At 35.8% G+C, this 19,052-nt stretch overlaps 1 protein-coding gene across 11 annotated transcripts in view; it reads left to right on the top strand.

The window, feature by feature from the left end:
- The window catches only part of LOC105211544 (four and a half LIM domains protein 2), a 215,092-nt gene that overhangs the window by 160,775 nt on the left and 35,265 nt on the right, over positions 1-19,052 (top strand). The window contains exons 3-4 of one of the 11 annotated variants that reach the window (XM_011183028.3): positions 132-4,645; positions 4,827-5,259. The exons of 6 other annotated variants lie outside the window; for them this stretch is intronic. In XM_011183028.3, coding sequence (XP_011181330.2) covers positions 132-4,637 — 4,506 coding nt within the window. In that variant the 3' untranslated portion in view covers positions 4,638-4,645; positions 4,827-5,259. Of the gene's footprint in view, positions 1-131; positions 4,650-4,826; positions 5,260-17,331; positions 17,895-19,052 lie in introns of those variants that run through there. 4 more of the 11 variants (XM_054230329.1, XM_011183029.3, XM_011183037.3 and 1 more) reach the window with 4 other exon arrangements.

The raw sequence follows: 19,052 nt of genomic DNA, 5'->3' as shown, positions 1-19,052 counted from the left end.
TTTCATCACTCAATTTAAATTCCATTCCATCAATTGCTTTAAGACTAACGCTTTTTGCTTAACTATCTTGCATACTCATTGGCTCATCTATGCACACGCTTCGCACTCGCTTGATATTTCCGCTTTATTAGCTTAAGATCACACACGAAGTATCACCCGATTCTCCAGTTAGCCGAAAATCTGCTTCTCCACGCTTACGCCGTAGTCCGCGCATTGAAGAAATGGATCAGTACGAAGAATTGTGGAATAGGGCGAACGAATCGAATACAGCGGATGAATCTTTAACAAGCAACATGCCGTCAACTCCATCCATTACTGTTGACAAATCACCAGATATTGCGTCATGGCGTGATCAATACGGTCTGCTAATGGAGGGACTTAGTGATTTTTATGACTTCACCGCTTCTGTAAACCCCTCGCGCTCACGTTCCACGTCTCGTCAGGCCTCGCCTGCAACTTCGCAACCCAGTACACCACTTCCTAAGGATGTGGAATTTGTGTTTAGTGAAGATGGAAAAGAGATCATAGAAATATATGACGATACAGGCTCTGTAATGGAGACAGAGCTTACAAAGGAAAAAGTGGTGGAATTTATAGAATCCTTGCAAAATGACTGTGTAAAATTGTCACAAACGATTGGAGATCACTTACAAACTGTAGCAGACTCTCCAGATATTACTAAAGATGGATCGGAAGGCGATTCACGCAATGAAATGAGGCTGTTAGTTCAAACATTACGCGTAGAGAGACAATCTAGATCACATTCGCGTTCACCACTACCCACAGAAGATCAACTCGGTCATAGCTTGGAGATGCGTCGCAATAAATTGATTAAACACAACGATGCAATTTTTGAAGCATTAAATCGTCAAACATCGGGTAGTCCTAATATATCCGAGCAGGGATCGAATACTGTTGAATCCCCAGTCAACTCTGACGATGATATCAGATTATTAGTCGAAAGTCAACGAATTCGAACAAGATCCCGTTCGAAATCACCCCTTCCAACTCCACATAATATTGAACGTAGTTTGGAAACACGACGTTCTAAACGTATTCGGCAAAATGATGAGTTAGGTGAGAAGCTTGGTTTAGAGTCCAGTATAAATCGTACACCAAGTCCTACAGAGTCACCTGATTCAGTTATAGATTTCAAAGAAGAGCACTCCAAAGATAGTATGAGTCTCCTAGTAGAATCTATTCGCGTAGAAAGAACAAAATCAGGGTCACGTTCGCGGTCTCGCTCACCCTTGCCAACGGCAGAGAACTTAAGAACTGGCTTAGAACAGCGACGAAAGAAGAAAATACAACAAAACGATGGACTCTTCCAACAGCTTCATATTAATATACCAACCATTCTGGATGACGATTATATTGTTCCAGAAAGAAGAGCAATCACGGCTCCCGTTATTTCTATACAATGTTGTGATGAAGAGCTCGAAGAAAATACTCCAGATACCGCCCAGGAAGAAAGTGAGTATTCACTGGAAAGTATGACTAGTTTGGTTGAGTCACTACGCTTACAACGTTCACGGTCAAAGTCACCTATGCGGCGCCTTGAACGCGAACGAACACCAGAACCAAGTAAAATGCGCGTGGGTATAGTTGAAGCCGATCACATGAGTGAAGAGGAAGACCAACATGAGCGAAGATCACGAACGCCATCGCGCTCAGTTTCATTATCACCCAATCGCATCAGTCTGCATTCTTCATCACAGCCAGTGGAGGAAATACACTTTCATGTAATGCTAAACCTAGAAGCCTCTCAAAATCGTACACTTTCCAAGTGCAGCGAAGAAATAGAGACCATTCTGGCTGAAAAGCAACGCCAAGTAGACGCAGACGCCTTACGCAAATTGAGCAACGCCAGTGAAGAAATAGAGTTGCGTACTGTGACACCCGTCTCTCCACTTGTACCTCAAGATAAAGACCAACTGACACCCTTACCACTCGACGAGCGTATGCGCCAACTACGTTGCTCACCGACCACGCCCGATTACGATCGCACCAGATCGCAAGAGTGGGGTGATGTGCAGCGCATAAAGGATGAAATGTTGACAAGTGGATTTAAGCGATCCACATATGTCGGTGAATCACTGGATCTCGGCAGTGAATTTGTGCCATTACGCGAACAAACAGCGCGTTTCCGACGCTCACGTAGTCCATCACCTTCACTTATTTCTACAGAACCATCCGAAAAAGTCGATGAACGGCGTCAGGTGCAGGAGAAAATATTGGCCGAGCTTATTTCGGCCTCTGAACAGCTAGCAGATGAGAAACGTTTGGGAGCAAAACCCAAAGAGCTGCGAGATACCAAGTCAAAGGAAAAGCAGCAGACAGAGTACGAAGAGCTGCGGCGCATAAACGCAGAATTTCAGCGATCTCGTAGTCAAAGCCGTTCACCCCTAGGTGACATCGAGGCTATCGAAGTGGCGAAAATTGATGAAGAAGCCACGAAACGAGAATTACAAGACAGGAAAACCGATTTGGAAAAGGCAAATATTAATTTTCAAGAATTCTCACGATATCTAAATGCCGGTTTCTTGGACAATGAACGCAGAGCGTCTGACTCAGCGCTCATACAGAAACCAGAGATTATAGTTCAACTACAGGAGCTCGAAGAAGATTTTGAATTAGAACCAGAGAATTATCATCACTTTCGACGTTTCTCATTGAATCAGGAGCAGTCGATTGAAGAATACCCCAATGATGACTACGTTTATGTTTCGCAAATCGAAGTTCAAACGCCCAGCGGTACACGCACATGGATAAGGGAAGACTACTACAGCGAAGATTTCGATCAGTTGAATTTATTCACAGAGGGAAGTGATGCAAACGTCACGTTTACAATAGACGCTAATAATGAAGCTGCAGAAGAACTTCAACGCGCGGAAGACGAAGAAACGGATGGTAGCGAAGATGAACGTCAAACTGTGGTTGATGTTGACGATGAAATAGATGAGGACATTTGTGATTTTAATGAACGTGGTCCAGCCGATGAATCTCACCACGAACAGTCCGAATGCGAAGAAGCAGAGCGCGAAATGGATCATTATGCTGATAGAGATGCAGATGACTGGCAGCGGGTAGAAAACATCGAAGAATTGTTGGTAGACCAGAGTTTGTTAGCTAATGAGGAAGGCGCCGTAGGCGGCACTTCTTCCGCATTAGACTATGATTCAGACTCGGCGGCGATCGATGAGATCTACGATGAGGCAATAAAGAATCGGAAACAATCGGGCATACTACGCGATTATGACAGCATTTTAAATGAAATGCAAAAGAGCTATTTGAATAAAGAGATCTCAGCCGATGGCAGTGAGGGTGATGTGAGTGGAACCAGCGATACCGATCATGCGAATAAGAGAGCAAATAGGAAACAAGGAAACACAGCATCACTGAAACTGATAAATAATGAGCGCCATGAGCATGAGCTACGATATCTGGGAGATGCAAATGTGGCAGAGAGACAATCAACGCGGTTGCGCACACGTTATGGATATGCTCCGCAGCTGAATGTTAAGGGAATTGACGATTTAGACATTGAAGTAGACCTAAGTTATACACCTAAGAGAGAGTATAATTGGCGTAAGAATTTCAAAATAGACGAAGATGAGGAGAACTCCAATAATATACAAAGTCTCGATAAGGACACAAAGACGGATGATAACACAAATAAACATTTGGACTTGCGGAAATTTAGTCTGGGTGGCGAGAGCATAACTCTTTTTAGCCAAGGTGCGGAAGGAATTTGTTATGTTGCCGATGAAGATCAACTGAACACCGAAACCATAGAGGAGGAAAAGGAGTGTTCAAATGAATTAAGTGAGTCTTTACGGATGGAAGTAGTACAATCATCTGTGGAGAAATCAAAGAAAAAGAAAAGCAAAAAGAAATTACGCAAGGATTCTAAAAGCAATAGCATTGAATTTGTCACGAAATACGATGATGATTCCGAGTCCCACATCTGCAGTAGTGCACAAGTGGAAAACGATTCACCCAAACGCATCAAATCACGCTCCCGCCGCAACTCCAGTTTGAACAATGAAGATACGAATAATGGTCCGTTTTCACCACGTAACAGTCTTGTAGACAACGAAGAGATAATGGGTAACGTATTGGACAATTTGTCTTCGACAGCTACCAATAAAAAGAAGCTCAAAAAGCGTAAGAAGGCAAAGGAAACATTTGCCACAAACGAGACCGACATTAAAGAAGATATAACGGGGGAGGGCACAGAACACTCTCTTTATTTCGATTTAACCGTCAAAGTACCAACGGCGTCGGCAGCTGTCTCACCCGGCACAGCTAGCATTAATCCGCTCGCTACGCTAAGCCCACAAGGTAGTATCTGCACACCGGGCAGCTCGTTGGACTCGGAAACGCCAGAGCTCAAGGAGCTGCTCAGTCTCTCGTCTTCTGCCGAAGGCTCACCCACCCAAGGAGAAGTCGATACACCCGCTGTTGAAGCGAGGATTTCGGCAGCAGCTGATGCTTTGACATCTACACCAACAACAGCACCAGAAGCGGCGATAACGGTGGCCACGCGCACTTCTATTACACCCACCACTACAACAAGAACAACAGTGGACACATTTGATATCCTGAAGGACGCTAATTTTTATCCGCTTTTCTAATTAACGCTGCAAGTAATCTATGTTCCATATATGTAAACATGTGTGTCTGTGTTCCTTTGTAGATTTGCCCACTTTCCGGTAAATGCGTGACCAACTTGTGTTTAGTTTGAATTATTTATTTTAAATTTTTTATGTTTTGATTTTAATTTATTTCTGTTTATTTCTCTTATATTTTCTTCTTTTCTTTAGACAGACTCATAGTTGAAAAGTAAATCCGACAAAACGAAACCTCCAATAGCCTCACACTGCATCCGCTCCTGCACCTGCACATATACCTAGCATAAAACAACATGAAAATATATATATTTAAAAAAAAATTGAAATACAGCAGCATTGGCCGCAAGCAAGCGTCTCTGCACTCCGCCGGCGCAACCTTAAACGAAACCACCCGACCAGCAAGTCCAAATTGATCTAAAAGACACAAACCCTCACGAACACTTTATTATCTTGTATTAAATTCTTAATTCATTTTTATTGCTGCGAATTCGAGTATTTACAAATATGAAACGACGATGTTCTAAATAACGAAGATTTATATTTCTGAACCTGTATATAGCTTACATACAAACATATCCTTCAAATAAAGTATTTACGTTGATTTATAAAAAGTAAAAATGGAGAATCGAAAACTGTTTTGAATCGCGCCTGCTTATTATTGTTCTATAATCATGCTTTGTGTGGCATGACATTATCCTTAAGTTCATATTTCATTCTAAAAATGGTTTTAAACACGAATGATATATGTAGATATCGATAGTGTTCGAAAATGAAAAATTGGAGGAGTAAGTTATGTATTCTCCCTCTATCAGAAGTAGCATTGACACATAAATTATTGGAGTTCCAAAATATCTGAAAGATGCAGAAGATGCTTTGTTATGCCAAAAATATTAAAGATGTGAGATTCTCCGCTTAGTGAAGTTTTCAAATTCAAGAATATTTATATAAAGACATATTTTTGGAAGTGTGTGCGGTTAATGTGACATTTCAACCGGTATTTCACTGTTCGATTGCAATTCTAATATTTATTATGTCTATACATAAAGCAGTGGCACACATTTCAAAAATTTTACTTTAGTTTATTTTGCCCCATAAATGTCTGTTTTCCAACTAATAATCCAACACTTTTGTTCTTCGAAATAGGACTCCGTCTAATCGATAATCTTTTTGGAAACATTTTCGTGAGGCCTGAGTAGCGAAAAAAGTCACTGAGTTTAGATCCCGAGAATAAGAGGTTTGCGGTAGCAATCCGAATCCTTTTGTCATCGTTTTCATTAATTTAAGACTCGATGAATCATTCGAATTTGAGCTCATGCGGCTTCCGTATTCACAAATTTTTATAAATGATTTGTTCCAAACGTTTCCCTGATATCTTAAGATTCGAACCACAGTCATGCCTAATTCCAAATGATTTTCTATTGGAAAGCGCTCAGTTTTTCTTGGGCCTGACATTAAAAGATAGTAAAAAGTCTCATAAGGCTTATTCAGTGCAGACGTCGACGAGTGATATTTTGGGAATAAATTCCCTCCATCTTTAAACGTTGCTTCCTTTCACAGGTCTTTGCATGGTAATTTGCCAAATAATACTGAGCATAAAGTCAAGCCTATGTGTTTATTTTGACTGCTGATTTTACGGATTTCGCTCTACGAAATTCTACTACTTAAAAAATCTGCTTGCAATTTATTTTGGTTTTGCTTTTTCGTTTTTCACAAAAATAAACGAATTTTGAAAATCTAAAACACTTGAGTATATCCCCTTATATATGTAATCTTTTTTAGTTGTCGAATTCTATATTCTCACTGGGTTAAATATTATCGATGACGTGGTTCCACCAAAATTTCAGTACAAATAATTTGTCAAAACACTCAAAACAAATAATAATTTTTCTCACAAAAAAATTAACGGCTGCTATATTCACCGATGCATTCTTGCATTCATATGTGTGAGTCTGTATATATATGTATATAAATATATTTATGAGTACATTGGGAACAGAAATAGTAGTGTCGATGACAAAGTGCTCTTGAATGGAGGTGCAGCAACAAACCCTTAAGCCAATACCAATGTGTGTGTGTGTGAAAATATCGCGAAACGCATAAAATTGAAGTGAATGCGAATTGTTTCAGTTGTGTGAAAACGATGATGACATGAATCCTCTGCACCTCTGCGGCCCGCCCAGTAAGTGGGTTAATGTTAGACGCTGCCATTGATATCATTTCCCAAAATATCAACTATTGTGTAACTGGTAGCAGAAAGCGAAATTTGACGGATACACTTTGGATGGCGTGTTTGCATAATACCAGACTGCACACACACATGACGATTGCTTTTGCAATATGTCGTATGTAGTTTTAACAACGGAATTGAGTTATTTCAAGCAAGTGGCTTATTGCCGTAAAACAAATAAAATCACGCAAATTCATTTAACATAATAATATTAAAGTTTTATTCGTGTGATAGTAGAAGAGTATCAAGGAAGGTTATTTACACATGCATCCAAATACAAATAAAAATCGAATTGATATCGCCTTATGGTACGTCTGTCTGTTATATACGCAACAACTCAAACCTAAGCTGGGATATTTGAAGGAAATTTGGTACACAGATTTTCCTGTGACTAAATCTGTATGATTTTACATATGTACTATTGTTATTTGTTCAATTGATCTTGAAAATCTGAGGGAAAATAATCAAATAAGAAAGATCCACTAAAATGACTTCGAAAGTATAACGAAATTTTAGAGAATCTTTTTCATGGCATAAATACGCTTGGAGCTCTATCGATAGGTACCTGCCGAGATGCCTTTATAAATTAAATATATAAGAAGTATTTATATACGAGAAGTGTTCAAAAAATAACGGTATTTTTAATTTGTTTGAAAAAAAAATGGATTTAGTACTTCGTCTTCATTAAAATTGTCGCCTTCAAAATACTCCCCATTCGATATTATTATTTTGTGTACAACTTCTCACATAATTTTTGGAAATAATGGGTTTTGGCCAATTTACGAGCAAGCAACGAATGTGTGAGCATTTAATTCGAAAATCGTCAAGAAAAAACTCTAGCGGCTGTTACAGACAAAGTAAGCAATGAATACAGCTAGAAATTTGATCGTACTTCAGGGGCAATTTTGACAATTTGATTCTCCAATAGCGTGAAATTTTATACAATGCCCAAAGTGAATTCTCTAAAATGTTTGAAGTGAAAATAAATGATTTTAAATTACCAGATAATGAGTTATGCTGTCCACAGTTAGACCGTTTTTTTTTTGAGACGTCAAGAGAAATTAAGTATCAACGGCTAAGTGCGCGCCTAAAAGCATACTGTGACCACAATCGGAAGTGCTGTATTCAAATTTTCGGTTCTGTTTTGCATTTTCGCTTCTGGTTCTCGTTTTCGTTTTTAAAAAGTGTACACGGTTAACTCAGCTAAGGATAACGGCCGAAAAATAATATTTCAGTGAAAAACTTGCCATATGACAAAAAATAATAATGAACCTGAACAACGTTTTTTGATATTTATGAATAGTCAATTGAACAATTCAGAAACGCATAATAAGCAAATCGTTTTGTTTATTACATTCACTCAATCAAATTTTCAGTTACACCATAAACCTTCCATTTCAACGCATTCATTTATTGACGCCAACTGTTGTGCGCCGCTCACTTCACACTCCCGGCCGTTCACGAACAGGCGCAGCGTTAATCACCGACACTCTCTGCGGTGCGGTCTCGCACAACAAATTGTCGCATGTGTCAGCCACAAAGGCGAAATTCATTATTTTTCAAAATGCCCGAGATTGAATATTTTTTGACATTTTCTGTGCCAATTTTTTGCGAGTGCCAATTCATTTATTTTGCTGCGTCTTTCTACTTTTACTTTTTTTTGTTGTACTTTGCGTGTTTGGTTTCAAATTTTACTAACGCTTTATGACACTGAACAGAAAATTGTGTCATCCATGCAATTTGTTTGCGAATTTTGAATTTCGGTCGCAATATGTCTATTTTTAGATGTGCCATCAACTAACTGTATGTACAATATACACTATATATTCTGATGATACATCTGCTTGCACTTGTGTAATTCGTTTCATATGTTCAACGTCCATGTAACTCTGTATGCGCATATTTGTAGTTGTGTTGTAAGATATATGTATATTTGTATAGCGCGGCATTGTTGGATTATGACCGATCACAAATGTTTCATAACATCTTTCGTATAGTTCTTTCTGCGGTGCATGCAGAAATTCGCACAATGCAGACTATTTGCTCGCAATTCAAAAATTATTCTCTCGTAGCAAAGTACTCAAATGAACAGACAAAATATTTGTGGAATGATGAGCTCCGAACATTCGTTTTTCTGACTTTTGAATTAAGGATTTTCAAAGGACTTATGGATATTAAATATTTCGATATTGCAAAACGAATGTTAAATAGGCGAATTTTTTGAGGTTTCAATGTTGATATTTATCAATTAATATTGCATTATCGAATAATCTTTTTATTCACAATGAACATATACTCGCAATTGTTTAAGGCGTTAGGTGGATTCAGAGGCTGAAATCAAGGATATTTTTAAATTTTTTTTATAATATATACCAATTTTTATTTATTTTATTTAAACATTTCAGCATTACAAAGATTCATATTCAAACAGTATTTTGTGAAATATTTGTTTAGAAATTCCGAAAACTCTGCCATTGGTACCTCATATCCCATGATGTGTCCAGAAAAGATCTTGCCATGGACATCATAACTTATTATTGGTTGATCTAAAATCAATAAACCAAAAATATTTCGATAGTAACTGTATGAATCTAGTTAATGAACAAAGGAAAAAAACGAAAATATTTTTAATTATATTTTTAATTTAAATACAGTGGAACTTTTCTAACTCGAATCACCATAATCCACAAAAAAAACTTCGAGTTAGAGAGACTTCGGGTTATAGAAATTTGAATTAAAACATAAAATTGTTCAAAACGCTGTCAAATATAGATTTATACATTTATTATATGGAGAACTTCGAGTTATAGAAGTTTGAGTTATGGGAGGAAATTTGTATCAAATTTGATTTCTAAAAACTAATGCCAATTCAAATGTTCGAGTTATGGAGATCTTCGAGTTATGGAAGTTCCACTGTATATTTAAATGAAAATTGATTGATATAAATTTGAGATAAACGCGTTTATCTAGTATTTTACTCGGATTTATTTGAGACTTTCGGATAATATTTGAAAAATATTCTACTCTTTAATAAGATAAGAAGAATTTTGAAACCCACCTAATCTCTTGAAAGCATTCTAAAGCAATCTAAAGGATATTTTGTTTTCCAAATAGGAAGAGACTGACGCCATTTTTTACTATCTAATTTGCTTATTCTTATAATTTGACACAAAATATTAGACAAATTGTATTTTGTAATCTATAAACTGTTGAAAACTGTAATTTTATAAAATAAATAAAAAAAAGTAAAATAATTTTAGTGAAATGTTCAAATGGAAGATCTGCGAATTCTGAAATATAAACAAATGTTTTTCACTTATATTAAATATTCGCATATTTCTCAATTTTTGCAGTGCAAACACATAAATCTAAACAAATTTATATGTGTACCGATTCACATAAGTCCAAATATTAAATATTTAAATTTCACATTTTAATTCTTTATGCAGATCTAAACTGATTCGCCATTGGTATTCCTCAATTATTGGCACTCAAAAAATTATTTGTTTAAATTTCAAAATAAACGCATTTCGAAAATTATCTACTTTGTGGTTAATTACTTTCACTTGTTTACAGAAAAACAATTTAAAAATGTTTCTAATTATATGTACATAGCAGCTCACTTGTTTCAAGATTTACCATGACTGTTTAAAATAAAGAGAAATAAATTTTAATTTATGAATACTATATTTATAAACAGTAAACATATATAATATATTGTAAATATATGATATAATGAGTGTTTTCTTCTAACAGATCTGTCAGACAGACATCAGGTGTGGTACATACACATTTGCCCAAATCGACTATACATTTATAGCAGCTCTTGCTTTTTAAAATTTGGATAAAAACTAATGCGAAATGTATTGTGCACTAAAAAGTATTTTTGAAAATCCAAACACTTCTGAGTTTGTTACAAATTTATTTGTGATTGGAAGAATCGACATATATGTACATATGTCATTCATATGTGCCTCAACGACATTGTTAATTCACTATTTTCTCCGATATTTCGAATTCTATTAATTAAAAATGTGCAGAAAAACATTGATTATATTTTCAAAATTTTTTTCATAAATTATAAATATTATAATTAGCTATAGTATACCTATTATATCTATCCTACTGTATAACATTCTAGTATGTAAGATTATTTTAATTCTAGACTAAAGTAAAATAAATTACATTAAACATACTATTTACGCTCTGGTTTTGAGATACTTCTTGTAGATTATTAGTGTACCTAATAAATACTCATTTACATTGTCATCATCCGAATACTTTTGGCAAGGCGTGTCAGGTACATTATGTGCTGAACACATAGAAGACGACAAGCGACGAACGACATCTGTCAAATCTTAAAATACACGCGTTCTTATGGGCACAGATTTTTTGACAACAGCACGACTACGCGACAACAGGCTTGTAGTTGTCGTTGTCGCCAAATTAGAAATGTTTCTAATTCCGACGACAATGACCGCTGTAGAGCTGCCACTAACATGTGAAATGTAAAATTATTCAAAGTTCTCACAAGTATGACGTTATTTTACCAATAGAACCGTAAAATAGCTTTGATATATCATTTATAAAAACAATAGATTATTTAAAACAAATAAATCGCAATTTTTACATTTTTTGCGTAAATAATTTCACTTTAAACTAAATATGTAAATTTTATTGAAGTGAAAGATGTTAGTACGGCAACAATGAAATTGCTATTTGATATGTCGCTGCCGTCTTCAAAATGTTCAAGACGCTGGCTTCAAAGCGTCATTTGTGGTCAGCCGTCGCTACGTCGTGTCGTGTCGACGTCTTTGTGTTCAGCACTTCAAGCATGATATATTTATGTGATTATTTATGTCCATTTTTGCTTGTAAATGAGCGAAATAATGAGTGTGCACCTGAAGAGTGGTATGACAAAGAATAGTGTCTATATCTGTGCTTGCGTCCATAAAACTGTTAAATCTTTACAAATTTTGAGAACATGCTTTCCACCTTTTTAAAACTTAAAATTTGAAAACGGAACTTTTTTATTAAACATTAAAGATAATTAAGCAATACAACTATAGATCCGCTTTTATATGTTTGTGAATTTGAAATATTTCAAAAATTATTTTGATGATTAATTTAGTTTATTTTTAATCTGCCTAAAATAGCATTTCATGTATTATTTTTAGCAGTTTGCAATCTTTGGCCACGTTGCTTTTTAAAAACAAAATCAAAATTTGAAAATTGTCCACAAGTCTTCGAATAGATTTTATTTTGAAAATTTCGAATATCATAAATTAAAAATAAAGACTTAATATAATATTGTGAAAGTCATGGCCGTCAATTTGTTTTATGAATTCATAGGGGTATTGACCTTGAATATTCCATAAAACTTTTATCAATTCATTTGCGAATATCATCAGAGCAGTGAGCTTGTGAAATTCTCTTTTTCGCAGAAGACACATTTTTGCATGAATCGCTTATAAATCTAAAAGTCCAAATATATGTATGTGCTCTATTAAAAAAAAACGAAAATTTATAAATATTCGCTCGATTTAGTTAAGTCGCATGCAAGACAATAAATTTGTTCCGCCTTAATTTCGTTATAAATGCTCTAATTATTTAGAATGAGAAATGGCAAGAGAATGGATGAGGATAGCACGACATATGAGAGAATAATGCCATCAAAAAAGAATATTCTGGCGGAGATCCTAGTGAAAAAAACGCAAGTGCAGTGCCAACGACAAATATGCATTTTAATGTAAAATTATTTTTTAATATAAAACTGAGTTAAATTACATTTATTTTTAGAAAAAAATTGCACACTTCAACGGGCGAGAAAATTCACATGCAAAGAAGAGCGTTGGGGCGTTGGGTAGAACATTTGAATTTCCCTCTTGCATTGCCTACAAAAATAAACGAGTACATTGAAATCGTTATACATATGTATTTATGTAAAGCAAATTAAAAAAAAAAAATTAATGCTTACTTATTGTGGAAATATGAGTTGGAATCGAAACAAAGTTTTCACATAATTCCTTTATATTATTATTTAAGCTCAGCTCAATTCACCATAGCTTTACTTACTTTTGCTTAACAGCTTGCCTCCGAATTGAGTTGTTGTTGTTGTGTTCAAACGGAGGGATCCCGAAAGTCAATGGCAAACGTCCTCGTATTTTACTGCAATCTTTATCAAAAATCTTCTCAAATTATTCTTTAGTCGCTCGGTTGATTCCTTTTTGTCAAATTCAAAATGGCTGCAGCTCGTCTTCTTACTGATACAAAATTAATCCAATCGGATGGATTCAGGTGAAATGCACCCACGCGCGTTATGCTGCCAGTACAATGTTGTTGTTGTCAATTCTTCTTCATTTAATGTGCTATATATTTTGCTTTCCAAAAAGTGCAAAAACGAAAATTGGCAAAGTTCTTGCGGTCGTAAAAAATATATATCTTTATTTGTTGTACTATAATATTTGCGTCGCTTCTTCTGTCTCTTATATATTTTATTTCTGTAATGCGCATCTGTATTTTTGCGTGTGAGTCGCTTTCTTTATTTTTTTTTTCAATTAATTGTTATTATGCGGTGCCGTTGTGTGGTGTTTTCGAATTGTCAGCGTTCAGAAATTTAATTTTCCCATAGTTGCAGTTTTGCAAATGCGGTTCGCAAGTAGTTTTGTTTTCGTCGATTTCCACTGTTCTCTTCCTCTTTCCAAGCATAAATTGTTTATAATAACATTTATTAAATACTACAATACTACATTGTCACACTTTCACCGCTATTAATAAGCATGTCACTGGCAGTGCTAGCGTCATCGTTCATAAGTTCCGTCAAAAAAAATATCACATTACAAAGTCACCTCATACTAGAACAATTATACTAGGAGAACACTCTGAAACTCGTTCGTTTAGGTCGCAAATGGTGTTAGGCGGCATCAGTCGCTGCGTAAATGCATTTATTCTCGCCCTTGAGGTATGTGGCAAGCAACTTTCTAGCCCACAACCCAACGTCTCCGACCCAAATAATTATCACGTCCCTTCTACGAGTGAGCGCCTGTCATTGTCACATTGCATTTGTGTGTTCTTGATTAATAAATTATTTTCTCGCAGCTCACAAATCGGTCGCTTGCTAGTTTCTTTCGTCCTACGTGTAACAAAGAATACAATGTGTTGTATTTTTAATTGAAAACAATAAAAGATTTCGCATTTGTCGTAAGTTTTATTCCCATTTATGGTCACAAGTGCAAATTCAAACAAAAAATGCCGTTACGAAAAAAGAAATTAATTCTTGTGTATACTTATACAACTTATTTATTTATTCATCAAGCTGCTAAGATTCACGTCAACACTGTACGAAATAATATATGATCTATGAGTCCGCTTGTTGGAACCCATACCAGAGACTGTGTGATGCCTGGCGAAAACCTAAGGGAGTGTTAAGTGACATATCATACTCTTCATTAGCAATTTAAATATAAAATAAAAATAATTTTTATGAAAATTATGCTGAGAAAATAGGATCTTGATAAGTGTTATATAGGTTCTGTAAGACCATACAAGGCAACCATTGGCTAGTGGTTTGCTGAAAACCGTACAGAGGGGTTGATCAAGATAGTACGTTCTCTCGAGAATTTTGTCCATGTTCACAATCAAGACAATGCAATGGTGGCAAAATTGAATACTCTCTAGAAATAAATTTTGCAACAGAGGGTACCTTCGCAACAATGACTGGAATCGACATTAGCCGACTTAAGAACTTTCTAATAAAGTCCAAGCGCTTTGTCGATTCATAAGAGTCTTAGTTATCCGTCAGGAGGTCATAAAGGATACAAAGGTCCTAACCCATTGACCTAAGCTAACCTAAGACGAAATCCTAATATTTAAAAATGTTCATAAATTCTAATGCGAGTAATTATGAACATTAGGGGAAGTTCGGCCTCAACTTACACCAAGATTCTTCTTATACGGTACGTTCATTTTAACAACGAACACTTAAAATGGAGAGCTTTGCATCAACTATGTTGATCTCTCTGACATAGAACTCTTAGGGCAAAACAAGTAAGATTGCTAAGATTTTCTACTTGGAATGTTGATCTTCAGCAAATAATACAATTAAATGAACGTTTCCTGAAATGGGCTTGCTATTATCTATTTTAGGTCAATAAGCTTCTAAGTAAATTTCTTATACTAATAGCTTTTAAACAAAAAGTATTATTTTCAAATTGTATTTCAAAAATCATATTAGGCCTTAACCCCACCAAACTTAAAAACAATGAATTTTTCAGATTTTTCCAAGTCTCATACTAAATATATTTATTATATTTACACATGTGGCAACGCACCCCCGCTTATGCCAAACTGAAACTACTTTGTAATTAAAACAATTTTAAAATATTTTGCATTAATGCTTCAAAACATGAGAACTCACGCAATGTCAGTGGATTTCAAAGCGAAATTTTTGGCTTCAAATATTGCTTTAATTATTTTTCTTTTTCTTCTTCTCGAGTAAAAATAAGTAAGGTACATGTATATAAATGTTTGCATGGGCAGTAAGTAAAATTATTGTACGCGCTGGCAGTTCTTATACATTTCTTGAACCATCTCCCGGCGCACACCGTCCACTAATTTATGCTCGATCTGATTTCGCGCGTCGCGCTCTTTCTGTTGTGTCGTGTGCACTGCGAACACACCGCCGGCCAAGCGGCTGGTCGAGTCAACGCGGAGCGGAGGTGGGGTTGGGCTGTCGTATACGTAGAATATGCGTGTTTAACGACAGAGTGCATACGAAAGCGTGCCGAGGGATTTAGATGGTGGTTTTTCGGATTTTCAAAATACATGCATTAAGAATTTTTGGAAATTTTTCTGTGTCTTTGAAATTACGCAAAATTTGCCACACCCCGCCTTTACGCTGCTCTATAATTGTATGTAATTGAGCAAAAACGTTGAAATGTTGCCAATTCTTTTGCACGGCATGTGTGTATGTATGTACATTAGCAGGTCTTAAGTTATTCAACTAATAATTGGGCAATGTGCTAGCCGAGCATTTTCGAAAACCTTTCGGCCGTATTCAAATTATTTATGTTTGTACGAAATTCGTTCAAATGTATCTTCTCACTCGCACCTCAGCCGCGTATAAATGATTCAAAAAATTTGTTTATACTATAATATGCCGTTAACGCAAAAACTAATAATTGTACCGTTATGATTTTCTGACATCAAAATTTTTCAATACATTTTTCAAAATTTCGCATATGAATAGAATGCTATATTTGTACACTTGTAATTATCCGTTAATGCTTGTTTCACAGAAGTTGCGGTCGTCTTGATTACAATTTCCATTGAACGCTGCGATCGTCGCATCTCAAGGCATTATCCGCCAACCCAAATCAAGTTTTCGATATTTCATATTATTTTTATAGCATATGTTTCCTGTTTGTGCACCAGCAACAAACATAAACAAAAGCTACAATTTGGCACAGAAATTGCGTGAATTAATGCTTTTAGTAGAGCTCCGCGTCCCCGCGGTGTGCTGGCGAGTAGGAAGGTTCTAAAGTGCCTGCCAACAGCCACTGCCGCCTGCAATTGACAGTCGTTTGTTTGGCTTTCCGTCTGGCTGTCCATCACTGCCGCTGACGCGTTGCTCCAATTATTAGTGCGCCACTCGGCGGTTCTTGGCGTTCTCTGTCTTCTGGAGACTAGAGACTAGAGACTTTGCTTATTTTCTCCCAATCAGTGCGATCCGTGGGCCATGTGGTGGACTTGCACTTGTCTGTGTGTGTACAATGGGAGCAGACACTTTGTTTCAGCGAAAATGTTTCCCAGGCCCAACTCTCGCCAACACAACTCTAAAGCCTCTTTGCAGTGGAGAAAATTTAAAAATTTAAGCAAAATAAAATGTAAATACCTGATGTTTGTCACCCTCAAATTTTGACCCTTTCCCAAAGGCCTAGGCCTAGACAGACTACCACTTAACCTAAGTTCTGTTGAAGCATAAAATTATACTAACTTTTAAAACGAAAGGTCAAGTTTTGTTCGAAAGAATATATGCAATTTTCAATAAAAATGTCGATCGAATCGATTTCTTGCAATTGGCGTGAATTGAGCAACACTGTGATCATACAGTCTCTTACAGATGTTGTCCACGCGTAAGCACTCAATTCTTATATACACTTGTCCGTATACGAATGAGCACATGTGTATTTGTTATTTCGAGAGACTCTAAGTGCTCACAGTTTCAACTGATCGGAAAATTCATTAGCAACTCGCTCATGACGTCTACGCAAGCTGAGAGAAGTAGAACTTCCCTCACACTCAATACTACAATGGCAACGCGGCCAATCGGCTACTCGTGATGTTTGTTGTACAACATTTAAAACACATTTTCTCACGCCACGTTTGTGCTGGTGTGTGTGTTTGATTTAGTATTGAAACATTTTCGAAAAACCTCATCGTTTCAAAATTTAAATTTTCGTGCTCATACACGGCAACAGTTCATATTTTGACTTGGCCAAGTTAAAAACGTTTTTGAAGAAACGTTCGAAATCGCACTCGTTAAAGCGGACAGCGGAAAGCGAAGAGTAGAAAGTGTATCGGCGGCAAATTACACACGGCACACATTTTGGGTGGCAGCGAAATTCGATTGAGAAACGGGCGATTTCCAACTGAATCGTACAGCTGAAGTTCAGTCGGTCAATCGGCGTGCACGGAAATACATTTTGTATATTCATTTGAATTCACCAGACGGTGAAACGGTTTCGATAGTTCTACTGGTTGAAACGCTCTCGTTTGACACACACACTGTCACTGCCATTTATATTCAACGGAATTAACGCGCGTCTTTTCGGTTGATTTATTGCTAGGGATTTACGTTTAGAAAAGTATAAGAAGTGAACGGTAAAAACTGTAAGAAATATGGCCGACGTGGAAATTATGCAAACCGTTTCGGAAACGAAGAAAACGAAGAAAGTTAAGAAAACAACAAAACGACGCGAATCTGAAGTTCAAATAACCGAAGTTGAGCAAACCGATCAAAATGAGGAGAAGGGGTATGTGTCGTCTTGTTTTGTGGCACAGTGCATATGCAAATGAAATTGGGGAAAGAGAATGAAATCGTTTTTGAAAGTTTTGGAGTATTTTCGTTATGCATTTGTTTAGGCGATTTAATTTAATTTAAGAATCCTTCGGATTTTAAATTCAATAATAATGCATATTGAGTTATATTTAAGAATTGTGCCTGGGCCCTAGGTGTTTTTTCAATTTTTCCAATATAAGCTCATAAGAAATGAAAGATATTTTCAACTATAAAATATTATTTATTAAAAAATCAAAATACAAAATTACATATGCAAATAGTTAGTAGCAAAGGTTGACCAATGTTACTGACTATGCTTCATTCTTTGTGGAAACGGAATAATTGAATATGGTTGATAAGTTTAGAATATTTTTTACTGTTTGTTCTTCAATATAATCTTAGACATTTCTGCATTATCATTAGATTATTTACTGTTTTTATATAATATGTTTTTAATATCTGTATTTGGATTTTTCAGTTTTTAACTAAGATTTTGTTATTGTTTTCGATGTTGTTTTTTTTAATCGTTTAATTATTTCGAACTAAAAGTGTCGTGTTAACATCTCAATTAAAGTAAACTAAAAAATTAATAAAAAATCAGTATTAATTACAAAAATTATTTGAAAAAAGTTTGGTTTAGTGTTAGAATACTTTTAGATGTTAGTTTTTAGACAGATTTAATAGAATTACGCGAAGGATTATTTCATAAAGTACAAACGCTTAATGGAAAAATCTAAACTAAAAATAAATTCAATGAGAATGTAAACAAATCTTGTTTGCCACGTTCAACGGAATTATTAATGGGTTTTTAATAAACAGCAATAAATTCCGAAGCAGCCGCAGGGCTTTTTGGAAATGTTGCGCACAAAACCGACGTAAATGTGCACAGCAGCAAACAGTACATGTAATCTACATATACATATAAATACAAACATATAGACATACATATACATATACATATGTATATATTATGTAACTGCAAACCAAGCGCAGAGTCTTGTAATACTAAAACAAGAAACTTCAAGAACTAAAAAAATAAAAACAAACACAAAAAATATAGAAAAATATCTGAAAGACTTTAGGCATTTCAAAAATACTCGCGCAATGCATACGGCACAAACAAAACGACACA

Source organism: Zeugodacus cucurbitae, chromosome 4 (genome assembly GCF_028554725.1).
Source record: "Zeugodacus cucurbitae isolate PBARC_wt_2022May chromosome 4, idZeuCucr1.2, whole genome shotgun sequence".
NCBI classification, from domain to species: Eukaryota; Metazoa; Arthropoda; class Insecta; order Diptera; family Tephritidae; genus Zeugodacus; species Zeugodacus cucurbitae.
This window is presented reverse-complemented; position numbering and strand designations above follow the sequence as displayed.